Below are 17,884 nucleotides of genomic sequence, written 5' to 3' on the forward strand. Positions count from 1 at the left end.
CACAAAACATATAAAGCTTGGACTCAGTTCACAGCCAAAGCATAAGTGCAAGAGATAATTATCCACTTCCTTACATACAATAAGTTACTGTAGATGCCACGTATTTACGAAGTCAAATTTGTCACAATTTTGGGACCTCCCGACAATGACGCAAGTCATTCAATATCAGGATTAGAGTTAATATTTTGCATGTTGCTAATTCACAAATCACATTTGACTCGTGGAAAGATGCAAAAACAAAAACCCTGCAAAATATATGGGCCATACAGCAATTGAGGAGTTTGGTACATGACATATTTGACATATTCTTATTCAGCAAAGCTGTCACTATGCAGTTTTTGCACAATGAGGGAGAGCTCGCAACAATGAGGCAAATTTCGCAAAGTTTTAGTGTCTCACTTCAGCAACCATCTGCTTGGAGATTGAGGAAAAGTTCAAGGCCTTTCACACAGTTCCAAAGAAATGGAGGCAAATACTGTATGATATTACAGCTCCTCCTTCACACTGAATATTCATTGATCATATTATCTAGGGAACAATGGAACCAAATTCAAGATGGAGTAGTGAACGACCCACAGAATGAAATATACTGTTATCAACTGGGGTGACATTTTGGCTCCTTTCTCCAGTGAGTTCTCCACTCTCAAGACCTGTGAAAGAATAAACACAAATACACATGCACAGCATGAGTTTGAGCTGGAATATCATATACATAGCAAGAGTTATGAAAACACATATATGTTACAAAATTAGTGTATGTGTAACAACTGCCACCTCAACAATAGCTAGCAAACAAAGTGCCATAAGAAATAAAGGATATACTAAGAGAGGTATACACATAAATATCTATGTATACATACATGTACACATACAAAGTAAAATTTAATGTATTCCCCTTCCCACTTGTGAACTGTAACAAGAGTTTGTGCACACTGTACAGAAGTAAACATATCATGCAACAGATGAGACAGAATATGGTGTATTATTGCATGGCCTCTAACGGTAGCTTATGGGGAGTTGATATGTTGGCCTATGCATTTAATTGAATACCCTCTCATATTGTACAGTGAAAATCAAGTAGACAAGAATATGTGCTTTTAATGCACTGCTTTTAGAACATGTCCTCATATAATAATTATAATTACTACGTTAGAAATAGTGGTTTGTAGAACATATGCACATGACAAGCTGTCATTTCATTTTTATTTTATTAGCAGAAATATTCTGCTTGTTGCAGTTTATACAGGTTCTAAATTACCAGTAACATGCTGTAATAGAGTACAACAAGCAGCCAGTACATGAAGTTATCACATATTTCTTGATTTATCACTGGATTTACACGAACAGAGGTTACATTTACACATAAACATGAGTATTTACAGTCACAAAGCTGTGTAATTCAACAATACCTATGATTGTGCATTATTTGTTTCATTAAAGGTTGAACAGTTGTCTTCAACACAGTCTTCATTTTGACAAGACATGGTATCAGCACAAGGGTGTCAGCTCGTATGTATGTTAAGTAGTAAATGTCAGTTAAGTGTTTTCAGTTAAGTGTTTTCAATCATCGGCAGGCACTCTTCTGAAGAGAGTTAACGAAATGTATGTATGTTAAGTAGTAAACGTCAGTTAAGTGTTTTCAGTTAAGTGTTTTCAATCATCGGCAGGCACTCTTCTGAAGAGAGTTAACGAAATGTATGTATGTTAAGTAGTAAACGTCAGTTAAGTGTTTTCAGTTAAGTGTTTTCAATCATCGGCAGGCACTCTTCTGAAGAGAGTTAACGAAATGAATGTATGTTAAGTAGTAAACGTCAGTTAAGTGTTTTCAGTTAAGTGTTTTCAATCATCGGCAGGCACTCTTCTGAAGAGAGTTAACGAAATGAATGAAACAAATTAAACAAACAAAAAATCCTCTCACAGTTATGGCTAAAACCAAAGAGAGAGATGTAGTGAAGCTTACGTTATTTCCTTGAAGCTCTTCTTCTCATAATCCCTCATGATTCTCTTTGTTCCCCTGCAAAAAACAAACAAACAACAGAATAAATACTCCAAATCACTTACAAGTACACCTATGAATGCAACAATTGAATTCTTATTCCCCAGCAGTCAATTCACCATCTTATTCATGCCAAAGAAGATTTGAATTAAAGATAATAAAAAGTTTTGGTACCTCAAAAATTTCCTTGTCTTAGTTTGTGTTTCAGGTTAAAGTACCTTTCATATAACTAACACTGTGAGACTTACTCGCCCCAAAGTGCTCTCATGTCTTAGTAATCATGCAATTAACTGCGACCAGCAGCCCCATACGCATAGCGACCAGCAGTCCCATATGCATAGCGTAATCGGGCTTCGCATTGTAGCATTCAGGATCATGACAGATTTAGTATCGCGGGATAAATGTTAACTTAAAATCCCAAAAATTCTTCAATTTGAAGACTTACCAATTAAGGTGAAGTATTGAAAACAGGCTTCGGGCAACGTTTGGTTCTGCCTATAGTCCCTTTCTGTTCGAATTGATGACTGAATGTGACTCGGCCGAGAGGACCTTGGGAGAGCTACATACAGCCAGTGCATGCGAACACATCACATGCGCACAAATTTCAAATCCCATATCAACGGATAAGATGTTTGTGTGCGCATGCGTTGGCCGTAGTAGTCAGTGTATGCATCGGTCCATGGTGTATGTAGCTCTCCCAAGGTCCTCTCGACCGAGTCACATTCAGTCATCAATTCGAAAAGAAAGGGACTATTGGCAGAACCAAACGTTGTTCGAAGCCTGTTTTCAATACTTCAACTTAATTGGTAAGTCTTCAAATCGAAGAAATTTTGGGATTTTAAATTGACATTTACCCGCGATACTAATTCTGTCATGATCCTGAATGTTACAATGCGAAGCCCCATTACGCTACATGTATGCGTATGGGGCTGCTGGTCGCAGTTAGCTATGCGTACAATGGACTGCACGCTGCTGGTCGCAGTCAGTGGTTTCGTACAATATTTATCGACGCTGTACGGCGACGGCTCTGGTACGAAACCATTATTGCATGATTACTAAGACATGAGAGCACTTTGGGGCGAGTAATTCTCACAGACAACGTACTTTAACGTGAAACACAAACCAAGACAAGGAAATTCAGGGAAACTTTTGAGGTACCAAAACTTTTTATTATCTTTAAGCTTTTGGGGACTAGAGGAAGACCCAGCCTCCCTCTTTCTCTGGTCCTATTTAACAGAGTGCAAAGATGATGATCTGCATAATGTAACAAATCATCACAACAGTGACAGTAACACCACTGCCAAACTGAAAACAAAATTTAAGTGCAGAAAACCCAATCATAGCCTGTCCATGAGAATGTTAATATTACTGCTGTTAATTGAGTATCAATAATTTTGCCAGGGAACTAAACTGCCTCTCACTGTGTTTCATATTTCCTACAAACAGCCATCATTTCAACCTCAACCAACAGACACAACTCGTTCATGTCTCACTGATGTGGGTATCTATTCACATAAATAGTACACACAGTATCATACACTTGAATCCTTTCTATTCAGATGAGAAAAAAAAAAACATCAATAAACATAACAATGATGACAAAGAGAAACAAGATCTGGCATATTGTACGTAACTAAGGGCAAAGGTACCAAACTACAACAGCCTCCTATTCTCCTTCATGCAAGCCCCCAAATAAGTAAAATTTATCTGCTTGTTAGTTACATTTCAGAGAACTGTGCATAAATTTGGGCTTCATTCATCACTTGGCTTGTACAAATTTATTTCCTCGTTAGTTACATTTCAGAGAACTGTGCATAAGTTTGGGCTTCATTCATCACTCGGCTTGTTCAAATTTCATCAATACAGATTTGAAAGAACTGAAAACTATGAGAACGAAACTTAACGCTAAAGGAGTGACCTGAGAACAATCTACTCACTTCTTCCATATCCTCGGAGCTACCAAGTTCCTCTTTTCAAGGCTGTTGTATCTGTCAGCAATTAAGCTACCATCAGGCTGTGAAAGAAGAAGTAAAGGGGGGGGGGGGCTGATCAGAAAACTGCAAAATTTTTTACCCTACTCAGGACACTGCAGCTCACAACATGACACAATATCAAACACTCGGCCCAATCTCCTATCAAACTGGATGATTCTTTGCAACATTGCAGCAGTTTTGGCTATTAAAGTAAAAGCTGGTTGACTATTGCACACAGTCAACTCGGATGCCTCCACTTTTGCCACTTCCTCTCCCTTGGAAATGGCCTAATTTCAATGTAAAAGTACAATAATACATCCTTCAGGGCAAAGGCATGAAACTGAAAACTCCTCTTCAGAAGAAAACTGGCTAGATATATGCTGTCAGTGAACATGCAATTATGTTTTGTAATTGAATGTGTGTTGGATTTTTGCTACACAGTACGCATTCACATGACAGTGAGAAGGATACTCTTTGCATTCTCTTGATTTTTTTTTTTAATTCTTATTTTTTATTAACTTTCTTTTTTATTAACTGTTTATGGCATCTTTTTGTTGCCTGGAGACCCGAAGAGAGCTAGAGCTCAAATGTCACTTGGGCAGCACAATTTGCTGTATCATAACATACCCGCAATGCAAAAAGTTCACTTTGGGCTACTCGGACCACCTCTCACCTTGGTGGTCAATGCATGAAAAAGTTTGCAAGTGAGGGGATTAACAGTCATTAACAATGAGAATATCGGCAAGATACATAGTTTTGATGCAAAAACAAACAAGCAAAGAAGAAATGAATGTAGGATACCCTGAGATCCTTCAGGCTCCCAACCAGTTGAGTTGAGCGTTTGACAGGGATTGGGAGCTCTTCATATCTGGGGTAGGAAAAACCATGGTTAAGGATTGTGCTTGATGACTGCTTAAGGCATACTCCAAGGAAACACAGAACTCACACAAGATTCATGCATTCATTTTGGCACACACTCAACTCAAAAGAAACATCAAAGATGAATCAGTGATACACACAAAAGTTATGTCTCACTGGCAAATCAGAAGATATTAAGGCATGCAACTATCATGCAGACATAGTTCAATATACATTTAAACCTTCTTCTTTTTTTTAGCAAGATTGGACCATTTCAAGACATAGCTTGCTTGTGTCAGAGGTAGGAAAAACTCTCCTAAACATACTTGCATAACTACCACACCCCCAAACACTACCTAGAAACCAAAATCGTGTACTATTTTGTCATACCTCACGAGAACACAGAACTTGCCTGTCATAATAACTGTGGTTACATGTTACTCAAGAGCAACCGTTGGTTGCCATCCCACTGTTAAAAAAGCAACCATCATTCTGACTAGAAAAAAGTTACTCATACTCCAAAAATCAAACAGACTCCTAAAAAGACAAACAAACAAACAAACTAACAAGCACACAAACAACCAAACAAAGCCCCAAAAAGGATACTTGTATCGGCCGAGCCTCTTTGTCTTGCCCCTCTGCTGGGCCTCCTTGGCCTTCCTGGCAGCAATCTTGGCAGTGGTCTTCGCCTCCCGGACCTTAATCTCCTTCTTGAGCGCCCTCAGACGGTACACGGCATTCATCCTCATCTTACCGGCCTTCTCTGCCTTGGCTCTCTTAAGCTAGTAAAGATCATGATTCATGGAGAGGGTTGGATGTTAGAGAAACAGAGAATAAGTACTTGTGTCTCAGACAAAAACAAAACAAAAACAGTATTACTTCCATAATATTATGTATCTCTCTATCAAATTCTTAACCCATCTATCTTTTCTCTACTTACTAACTACTACCTATCAATTGAGCAATTACAGAATTGGTCATATTTCTGAAACGTGCGGTGGTCTGTTGTTGCTTTTTGTAACATGACAGGCAGCTTCCTTTTGCTTGAAGCTTACTGCATTTACCTTGTCAGGAAAAATATGACATCACTTCACAAAGTAAGTCATCCTGATTCAAATTCAAAAATGTTTTTAACAATCATTTTTGCTTTTTTTTTTTGGGGGGGGGGTTAGGGGGGAGCAAATAATGAGCACTGGGAACAGTAAGAAAACAGAAAAGTTAACAAGTTATCTATATGACATTTGAGAAAGAACTGCATAAAATCCTTTCAGTACACTTAGTATGCAATTCACTTCTGGAAGGGGTACTCATTTCATGATAACGTCTTCCTCTCTCTCTCTCTCTCTCTCATTGTGCCGGCCTATAGGTGGTGAGAAAGAGAATGTTTTTTCCTGGCAAGGTAAAATAACAAGAATGCAGACACGTCATATAACTTCACTCACTACAAAGATACATATATGCTTCTAAGACTAAGAGAGAAAAAGAAGAAAAGGAGAGCAGTTAGAGATTCAGCTAAATCTACTTCAAATACACACTTTATCTATTTCCTCTCAAACAAACCTGTGCTTTGATTTCTCTCTCCTTGTTCCTCTGCCGCCTCGTCTTGCGCCTCTCTGCCATCACCGGAGGGTTTGGCATGCTACCCTCTCCTTCATCCTCTGAGGCACTTTCCCTCCTCTCCTCTCTGCTGACTCCATCAAGTAGGCCTGCAGACATCTCAGTCATGAAGTTGTTCTGGGAGAGAGAGAGAGAAGCATCTATTACATCATTTAATCCTTTATTTGCCCAGACACTTAGTTTAACTTGCCAAAACTTTTTCATCAGAATTCAGTAATTACTCCAAACTTTAAACCCAAGTTATAAATGTAGCAAGCCCACTCTTGTAGAGCAGTGTGCCTCAGTCTGACAGGGAGACCACACTGAGATTAGGGGGATTAGAGGATCCATAGGAAATCTGTATTCTTTCACAACTGATGACAGACTTCTGTCCTTATTGGCAAACAGAAACACTCCAGCATATGTGCCATGCGGCGCTCAAGCCACAGTAAGGTTTAATAAGGATGGCCAATCAAGCAAACTGACGCAAAATTGGGAGCCCTTGTGACTACTCTACTTGATAGTGTATAACTCTCGAAATCTCCTGGAAGTACTCATCTGTGAAGGGGACCACCTTAGAATAAATTCCTAAATATTAAAAAGAAATGTCTCTGTGATTAAATTATGAGGACTTCAGAAAATATGGCAAAGAGCAGCAAAACGTACACATCAATTTTATATTTCATGTCTTCCTTCCTTACCAGGTTAACTTACAGTCCTCATGCACTTCAAAACAAAATCAAAATGTCATTCTGTGTCATTTTAAAACTGCAGAGAAACATGTTTTACTGGGAATAGTGTGACTTTTTTTTGAAGAAATAAGTGACAGATTTATAAGAACGATAAACTGATGAAGAACTCACCTCAGCTTCCCGTTTGCTGATCTTTTTAAATTTATGCCACCTCTCTATCTTGTCTTCTTTCTTCTGCCTCTCCAGCTCAACGTTGATTGCCTTCTGTATCAATTCCTGCATTTACATAAATTACATTTAATGATCATATAAACATCAGCAGGATATCAAAATTCCTTTTTAGAAGAAAACACATGGGAAAAATAAAAGCAAATCTCACACAGCACAGAAATGAAGTGTTTACACTCACAGAAATAGATGAAGAAATGCATGCAAACCATGGAGAAAACACATCTAAGCACTGGTAGTGATATGCTATTCACAGCTGCATCAATATTGTGAATAGATAATGCCCCTACCATGTTTAGCACATACACTATCTGATAATCACAGACATCACCGCAACAGTTTATCCAAATCAAAAGTCCATAGATATTTCACACTCAAATGTAATCCATGAGAAGTCTTAAAAGCATGGCACAAATTTTCTGTAGGCTTGCCTGACATAGACCAAGAACCAAAATAACAACAGCGACAGCTCATCACTGGGCATTCTTGAGAAGAAGCCCTAAGTGTATGTGCATAGTAAAATAAATAAGCCCATTATTCATTATACTAATCAATTGTTACTACCTTCTGCAAAAATTCCTACTATTACACTTAATTTGCAAAAGGTGTGAAGAAGTATACACTTGCACGATGTAGTTCAAATTTACCAGAATTGAATAACAAGACTTGCCGTACTCTTCTCGTCTTTGACTGTCTTACCTGGTGATCCTCAAATGAAGGATTGTAGGAAGCACCTGGATGGACAACCTCCACAGCATTAAACTCAGATGGTCGATTGTGATAAGTTTTGGGCAGCTGCATGAATGGAACACAAAGACAACACAGTTATTTCAGTCTATGTAAAACATATTTACACCACTTGATTGAAATGCCCACGAATACATTCACAATGATTGCTGGCACTTGACTAAACCTTGCGTGAATGGAGGAGCAAAATTATGTCTCAAATATAAAGGTAATCTGATGCTTCAAAGAAATATACAAAAGCTATATCAAGAATAAATGATTTTCCTTGACTTTTCAAAGGTCTCATTATTTTACAGCGTGAAAATGAAATCAACAACCACACTTAATCAAATTTTTAAGAGATGGAGACTGTTTTTGTGTAATAGGACTGAGCCTTGCCCTAAAATGGAAAAGAAAAACCAGGAAAGAATTATAACACAAACACACCAGAATGCATACAATCGTGCAACTGCACACAAACACTGCTCACCTTTTTCCTTGTCTTTCTTGTAATCCTGAGAAAATGTTCATTAGGTTCTGCTTCACGAGCTTTCGTACTGGTTGACTCTGTACCATCAACTGGAGCTGGGGGAAGACACAATGGATGCAATGATAGATAATTGTGTCAACATATGTCATAGATACATGAAGTATCAGCTGAGCAGCAGAAGGATATTAATTCCAAAGACTGTATTGTATTACTGCCCTTTTGGTTCCAAGTTCCGACACGTGCTTGATACATTCTCCTTGGAGGCACATCATTAGGCAAATCTCATATGTAAGCCAACAAAAGTAAGGCAATTCCTTTGATATTCACTGCAGATTAACTTCCTGCCCCCCCCCCCATGAAAAAAAAAAAATCTCTTGCAAAAGCAGCAAAATCATTAACTTCTAGTGAGTCAAAACTTATATACATGGTCACATAATACCAGACATTTTATGAAGGTACCTGTCATGTGGTTAACACACACAAAATCGACTTACTGGCAGCATCCCAAAGGTCATAGGTCGCTCTCCCGATCTCTCTCCTCCGATCTTCATCGTCTTTAAGTTTGTTTGACCTTTCACTGGCTTGCTTGGCACTGAGCACTTTCCTACGCTTGGCGCTGGTTGCGGGCCCAAGCTTGTCTTCCCTCTCCAACCTCTGCTGCAGCTTGCTCTTTCTTGCTGGTCGGTGAACTGACCTGAGTGTCCTTGGTCTGCATACAGCAACATCACAACAGCACAAAGTGTAGCTTTTCATTCAGAACACCCTTCAGTAACACAAATTGGGTAATATTCAGAACAGAGACCGAGCCAAATTTTAGAAATTAGAAAGCAGACTCTCTCCCTCATCTGGTTTATAATGTCAGTGTCCGTTTTCTTGATCACATGACAGCTTTGACTTGATATTCAGAAGAGTTGTCAGAGATGCAGACAAACGAAGATAAATTCACAATATGAAGATATATTTTAGCTGAACACAGGGCCACACAATTGTAATGCACACATACAGTACATACATGTATGTACTTGTGTGTGTATATAAGAAAGTATACCCTGACATTGGTTCACTGGTCAATGTTGTGCTGCAAGTACACATGGGCTTCACCCATAAAGCAAACAAACAAACAAACAAACAAACAAACAAACAAACAAACAAACAAACAAACAAAAAACTTACTTTCTTGCAAGAGGAATGTTCGGATCTGGTAGAAGCTTTCTCTCATACTTGAGAGGTTTCTGCTGGCTCTTTTTGGAGGAATCTACAAAATCAAATTAAAACAAAATAAAACAAGAGACAAAATCAAGTTACACTGACAGTGCTAAGTGTCAAGTTTCTCAACAGAAGCTGTCCTTATTTGGACTACATCTTAAGACAAAACAGAAGTGGGATGATTCTGGGAGGAAATGGAAACTCGTGTGGCAAAAGCAATCACTAAACTGTGATAATGAAGTGAATGTGCCCAACCCTCTCCATATTATCATGTATACAGAAATTTCAACTTGCACACTTAAAAAAGAAAATGAATTGAATTCTAATAACAATAATTGCCCTCACTATGACATCTGTAGATTGGTTGAATTAGTAGATAATTGAATGTTGAAGTGGTACAACGTACTTCAGTGCACAAAGCCCTCCTATGACTAACATTTTATAACTTGCAATGACAGTCCACCAATAGAATTTTACTACTGTATTATACATCATAAAGATCTTTGTCATACAGAATGCACAACTGCAATGAGAATCCCACTGAACATCATAATCTTGATCCAGAAAACATGCACAAAATGGGATAACTGAACACTAGTGCCTGAATTCATGAAGGTGGTACAATCTTGTCTATGGTTCAAACCATGGACAAAGACCGTAGATTTGTATGGGGTGCCATGTCTGGCATGGCCTATTTCGTTACGAAATCAGTCATTTCGTAACGAAATGACATTTCATAGATCATTTTGTTGACGAAATGGTAGGTGAAATGACTGATTTGTTAACAAAATAGGCCATGCCACACTTGGCGCCCCACAAAAAAAACTATGGTCTTTGTCCATGGTTTTAACCATGCTTTTCTTGTCCGTATCATACCTGTGTAAACACACAATTTGTGACACTGTACCCATGGGTTGGTAAATTTCATCAGAGACGATTTTGTTTTGATCAATTGGCTAGTGTCATACACTGTATAATGCAGTACTCTTGGAAGAACAATGTCGGGTTAAATGATGAGAATTTAATGATAATCATTGACAAAGATTTACCAACCATGATAATTCAAGAAATGGGACAAAGCACTGGGAGAAAGCAAGTCATACAATGTACACTGAAGAGCTTGCTACTTTGAACTTTACCTTGTAAAGGTTGTTTCTTATCCACAAAGAACAAGCTTTCGTCTGGTTTCTCTGCAACTATGCCCCTGTAGAGAAGTAAAAATAGTTGTTTCATACATATCATGATATATGCATATAAATTTATGTATAATAACACACAATACTAATTATACATATCTATGAAGTCTCATTAATGAAGATTGTCTTATATGAGTTTGAGGTGACAAACAATGATGTCAAGTATCAAAACTCAATGCAATCGTAAAATTCGCTTTGTGTTTGATCTGTGTTGTGGGCTGTCAGGTACAGCCCTGTCGTGATTAATACAGTGACTGGGCTGTGTATAGTTAGTGTACAGTGTATTTACAGGTGTATGCTCAGGTACAGCCCTGTCGCAGTTAATACAGCGACTGGGCTGTGTATAGTTAGTGTACAGTGTATTTACATGTGCATGCACAGCTCTGTCACATCATTACATGTATCACAGCAAGTCATGACTGGTACTCTTTGTGGTCTCAGTCTGGTCTCCTGGGCCCCCGGCCTCGGGCCCGGACTTAGGCCCCTGGCCTTGAGCCCGACCTTCGGCCCCTGGCCTCGAGCCCCCAGCCTTGGGTCCTTGGCCTCGGGCCCCTGGCCTTGGGGCCCCCAGCCTCCGGCCTCAGGCTTAGGCCATGGGTTTGGCCTTGGACCCAGCCTTTGGCCCGACCTTTGGTCCCAAGCCCTACTGTACATTGTATATGGTCTTTGTAATTTTCAGCTGCATTTTCAAGGCCATCGCCAATAAGACAAAACGATTTGTGATGTATAATACTGTATATGCCATATATTTTGCGAGTCTAAATTTTCGCGAATCGAGACTTCCCGACAATTTCGCGAGTGGTTAAATTCGCGATCGCGGAGTCGTGTACTGAATGGAGAAATGTGTATGCGTACGTCACATTCAAATCAGGATCAGAGTCAATATTTTCGCGTGTTCTTAATTTTGCTAATAGCAGCTGACTCTTGAAAATTGCGAAAATAAAAACCTCGCGAAATATTCGGCGTATACAGTATATTACAGACTATCATCACAGAAGATATCATTGTGTTTGTGTATGTGTATGTATGATCTTGGTATGTGTTGAGACCAAAAGCATGAGGCATATGGAATCAAGCACATGAAAAGAATGAAAGGGACACAAATCAGCATCAGCACTGGTGATGGCCAAAGCAAGCTGATGTACAGACAGTACTGCTGATGCAGATTCTTCCATGTAATGTCATTTGCTCATGGGATGCATCATCCAGTCGAAACATTACCTCTGTGCTGGACAATTGGCATATGTAGTTCTAAGGCTTATTCAAGTCATTTTACAATTAAATTGTATGCTGTATACTCTGACTACAGACAGGTCTACTGACCAAATGTTAATCAGCACTACAAAGCAGATACAGTATACACAGTGTAAGCACTGGCTTCACAGTTACAATGTACCAAGCATCCTGAATGCACCAGCCACATACCGGTAATGTAATGTAATAATGTAAGTTATTTGTATATTTCTCGCTGTATTGTTGGAAGAAAACACCACATTGGTAGCTAGAACTTGTTATTAAGAGTATGGTAGTTTACATGACTTGAAAAAATACCCCCCAAAAAAAAAAATACTGAAAAAAAGTGCAAAAAATGGCGGGTGGGGTGGGGGTAAAGGAAAAGGAAAATTTAACCTGAAATATGGGTAAAAAGGTTAGCATCATTTGGAAGATTAGGTTTTACACTAAGATTATCATTATACTCCATTTCCTTGAACCCTAAAATATGGGGTTAGACACCAAAACCATCACAATAGACCACAAAATAGCCGAGTTATGGCCAAAAATGTCTTTTTAGAGCTGAAACGGTGGCCATCTTGGATTTTTTACGATTTCCGATTTTTCACATTTTTTTGTTCTTTTTATCAAAAATAGTGTCAGTAGGCACAAAGTCATCAAACTAAGGTGTGATGAGCATGTTCTGAAAATGTGACCTAAAATTGACCCTCTATAGCCCACCTCTAATACTATGGTATACAATATTATATATTTATGACTATGACAATGAAATGTCAAACTGGTATTCCATCATCATGTCAAGAATGATTTGAATTGGTTTGTTTTACATGGCCACTAAGGAAGCAATATAATGTTTGGGAGCAAGCAAACAAGGGGCCAACTGATTAAAGTCAACTCTGAAGGACTACACAATTACCTGTAGGTCCCTTGCCTAGGGGATCCAAACCAGAGACCCCCGACTGAAAGTGTGTGCTCTTATCCAGTGAATCATGAGAGCTCGAGAGCTCCTCATGCACAATCAGCTACTGGTAACAGTAAAATTGGATATTTTCGCGCTTGTGCGGGTAAGAAGAGTTTCGCGTGTTTTTAAGTCTGCAGAATCAAGACATCCACGACTGGAACGTATGGCACGCAAAATTATTCGCATGCATTTATTTTCGCTCTAGCTTCTGGTTGCGCGAAATGCGCGAAAATTCAAACATTCCAAAAATTTCCACTTTTACAGTAGTTTCTTGTATCACACTCCAATATCTACATACAGTAAGGGTACCGGTTTTCGACACTTTAGCATATTTCCTTGTTTACCATCAATATTGCACCGTTTTACCTCGGAATTTCGACATGAAGTTGAGCTACAAAGGCCAATAATAATATGCCTTAAACGAATTCCAATTTGAATGCACTTGTGTTCAATTTTGGCGATTTCCGTCACGCCGTCGCTGGCATCAGATTTCGACACCCAGCATCATTTTTCGACACAATCACAGCGCGCATCACACAGAAATCACATGGCGCGTACAGTACGCGTACACTGCATTGTGGACGCAAACTAGCAATCATACCGGCGCAAGAACTTGTTGTTTTCTCTATAACGTGTCTTGATATGGGAATGTCGAAATCTGGTGCCACATTCTCAAAGCCAACTCTTTCTACAAGTTTGCTCATTTATCACGAATTCAGCCATGAAATTACTAAAGATGATTATGAAATCAAATATCAAGATTTGGCAAACAAACTGATACTAAAGCAAGATAACCGGCACGGGTGAATTTAATTTTACGGTGATGTATACAAAATGCGTCATATTGTTTTGAACCCCTAAAAATGGCTGACATTAACATTTCTGCTGACACTGTGTTGCTTTTCTCCTAAATATTCTACCGTCAGATTATGATGACAAGTGACAAACGGTGTTTATATAAGACTAGAAATGTGATTGATAACTTGGTTGATTGCTGAAGTCAGACGTTTGTATTGAGTATAAAATTTTATAAGAATTATCTGCTGGGTGTCGAAATCTGGGTCCTGTTGAAAACTGGTGCACTAACGGTACAAACCAATGAGATCTGTTTCCCCCTTTTCCTCCTTTGTTTTGTCTACGTGTATTTTCTGCAGATCATTCTGGTGCATCATTTGACTACAAAACATTGCCCATCAATAAAGTGCAGTGCCACAACAAAAATGACAGGCAACCGGAAAACCAAAAATGCTCCTGGTGGAAATGGTGCACCTCTATAGAAAAATGAAAAGAATATTTAACGGCAGTGTATACAACCACACGCGTGTGTCTTTACCATCCAGCCACATGAGTGTGGTTGTAGCCATGGCCCGAGTCGCTGGATACAGCCACACTCGTGTGTAATGTATGTATGGTTGAGGGGTCTAGATATCGCGCACGAAAATTTGAAATGCTCTTATAATAGAAGTTATTCCATAATCGTACCTGAATTTCTCAATGAATATCACGAAAATGCAGAAAAATCACCTCCCAGAATCTCCCGATGATACGATGACGGAGTAGTGCGCTGTCGCCGTTTGTATGTCAGACTTTTTTTTATGCGTTCAATTTCTCGGGGTATGTAAAGATCGCGCAGCTGCCCTCTGTAGTTTCATGCGTGAAAGTGTCTGCCCCTCTGCGGCTGTAACGTGCTCCTGCTTTCGTAGAATATTTTTTCACTTGATATTAAATTTGTCTCTGTTAAGCAACAGCAGTTTTACCTAACTTGTGTATATTATTGTTATTATTATTATATGTGTTATTGTTATTATTATTGTCATTATTATTATTGTTTTTATTATTATCACCACCACGATCATCGATCATCATAATCATCATCATCATTATCATTTTCATTATTATTATCACTTCCACCACCATCATCATTTTATCATTCTTATTATCTTATTATTATTTTTATCATTGATATTTTCATAATCGTTAATGATTTTCCTTTATAAAGTTTATTTTCATAATCATTAATGATTTTCATTTATAAAGTTTTCTTACAATATTTCTAATCACTTTAACCAATACACGTAATATAAAATGGAAAAAAGTAAAATATGAACAGGGAGGTCTCACACCTCCCTGATATGAACATATATTTTGTGTGTGTGTGTTTGTGTGTGTGCTTACCCATTCGTCACCCTCTCATTTTCGTCACCCATTTGTCACACTCTCATCTAATTTGTTTTCTTCAGTATCATTATGGCCCTCCCCTGTCACAAATACATCACAAGTTAGCGCAAGAAATCACAAACAAATTCAAATTGAAATCACACTTCAACTTTGATAGACTGAAATATTTATTCCTTTGTAATATTATAATCGTTGTGTTAAAATTTGACTTAAAACAACATTTATTAACAGTATTTCAGCGTAGCTGGCAGCATACATTGTTCTTGTGTATGATGACGTCACGTGGTAAACGATCGATCGAACAAATTACGAATTCTATCGACTACGAACGAGACAAGCGAGACGACACGTCTAGGCTACAACATCCTTAGAACAGATTTTAAGGGAAGGTAGGTTTGTACAAGGTAAAAAATTGGAAATTTAGTGGAAAATTTGTTGGAAATCAAAATTTCTTACCTGCTTCCTTCTCATGTTGAGCGGTAAGTCAGGTATGTTTATTCCATGGGCGTATCGGCAAATTTTGCGCTTAGTCCTACGCGTAATATCGCTTGCTATACGCAGTTACGCTATGCGCGATCATTAGGTCCCTGCGCGAGACCTAGTACCCTTACTATACATAGGGATACACACACGGTACGGAGAAGAGGATGGCTGTGCGTGCATGTCAAACACGTAAACGCCACACAATCGGCTTGCTCACAAAGTGATGAAAGTAACCTCATTTTCATACCTTCTAATATTGTTATTTTACAAATATATTTTTCGCTCCATTCTCATCGTGTTTGCTTGATATGATGGGTTTAGAATTAATAGCAAAGTTGCAACTGCCGCTAAATTGGGGGACTTTGGATTGACATCGCTAAACTGCTGGTGGTGTGCTAGCGATCGCTCAGCGCAGCTACAGCCTAGCCAGCGCAGTTGTGCCGCCCACCGCGCCCGCCCCAGCAGGGACCCGGACCCGCGCGCCGGCTGCTTGTGTACGCTGGATCGTGGATGCGCGATTTGCGAGTACCCGAACGAACGAAGGCGAAGTCTCAATAACGACACGATGTATCAAAATCAATTGTAACATTAATTCACCTCATCAAATCAAGAAAATGAGAATAAAGTCAGAAATGAAAAAAAAAAATATTTGTCCAGATGGTGTGATAGTATTAGATGGGATTAATCTAGGAGGCAGGTTCATGTTCATCGCTTTGCTGTGGTGCATGATCGCGTGTTGACATGATGTGGCCGGCCACACACACATTCCCGCTACGCAATAAAAAGCTTCTTCGTGTGTGTGAATGTACATTACACACAAGTGTGGCTGTATCCAGCAACTAGGGCCATGGCTACAACCACACTCGTGTGGCTGGATGGTAAAGACACACGCGTGTGGTTGTATACGTGGCTGTAGTATATAAAGACTAAAGTAGAGCACACGCTGGAAATATGATGAAGCAGCCTCCGCAGTATAAAGAAACACATGGATAACAATCAATGAAAATTATTGTAACCTCTGCTCTGATTGACTAAAAATATTTTATTTGGCATATGAATGACATACATTGTAAATGTAACATTATCATTGATTATTAAATGACCAATTACCTGATCCCTGATGACTACAAATCAAATGATGACAGAAAATGCTCGTCGTCATTAAACATAATATTATGGCTTTAAAGCAGGATAAGGTAGTCATATCGGGGGAAAAAGTTGGCTTGCACGTGATCGATCTCGGAGGACAGGAGGAGATGGAGGACAGGAGGAGATAGAGGATCGAGGACAAGTTAGAGCTTATCCTCTTACGTCAAACGCAATATGTGGGACTGAACAGATTGCGATCAGTCTTGTGTCCGACATAAAAGTTAAAAATGATCTGTGAAGTAAGAAAACACAATGACTCACCCAGTCCTAAGCTGCATACGTTGATCTTCAATGAATTCTTCAACATCTTTAATATTTGAATGTTTCCTCCATGCTTTCTTCCTATTTTTCGCAACCCTCTTTCTCTTCACGTGCTGCGTGGTCGCTGTGTCGGACGCCATTTTTAAAGTTTCTGCTAGTCTTGCAAGCAGTCGTAGCGTATAAAACTACAGACTTTTGTAACTAAAAAACAAAACAAAACAAAAAAACACGGTACTGAAGTATAGCCCTTGTGGCCGAGTTGTGTTCCTGTAGATCTGCACTTTCGCTTTTTAACCTTCGGCAAACGTATAAAGAAACAGATCTGAAATGATATTTTGAGATATAAAAGATGATCCGATAAATGTGTACTTGAACCCATGGCATGCATGATCTTCATCTGCATCTCTATTTATGTGTGAATACACTTTGCGATGATTGATTTCCTTTACTCTAATTTTCATGACTTGCAATGTAGCATCATAACAATATATCAATAGTAATAACAGTAAAAACAAAATACTGCTGCTAATTATTATAATAACAGAAGATTATATCGTCATGAAGATGGATAACAATCATGACGATCAAATACCAGCTGAATATCAGCGTTAATTATAACATAATCATCATAATACAATCACACTAGGCTACGCACTGT

General features: G+C 38.8%; 1 protein-coding gene across 1 annotated transcript; it reads right to left on the minus strand.

Annotated features, from left to right (window-relative positions):
- Positions 1-643: 643 nt before the first annotated feature.
- LOC140236940 (ribosome biogenesis protein NOP53-like) lies at positions 644-17,366 on the minus strand. Its single transcript, XM_072316885.1, has 13 exons — positions 17,227-17,366; positions 10,905-10,969; positions 9,733-9,814; positions 9,054-9,268; positions 8,560-8,654; positions 8,043-8,138; positions 7,287-7,391; positions 6,388-6,561; positions 5,434-5,609; positions 4,771-4,837; positions 3,934-4,010; positions 1,961-2,014; positions 644-650 (listed from the first exon to the last, which is right to left on the minus strand). Exons 1-13 carry the CDS (start codon positions 17,364-17,366, stop codon positions 644-646), a joined length of 1,353 nt encoding a protein of 450 aa, XP_072172986.1.
- Positions 17,367-17,884: the final 518 nt, after the last annotated feature.

This window comes from Diadema setosum, chromosome 1 (genome assembly GCF_964275005.1).
Source record: "Diadema setosum chromosome 1, eeDiaSeto1, whole genome shotgun sequence".
NCBI lineage: Eukaryota > Metazoa > Echinodermata > Echinoidea > Diadematoida > Diadematidae > Diadema > Diadema setosum.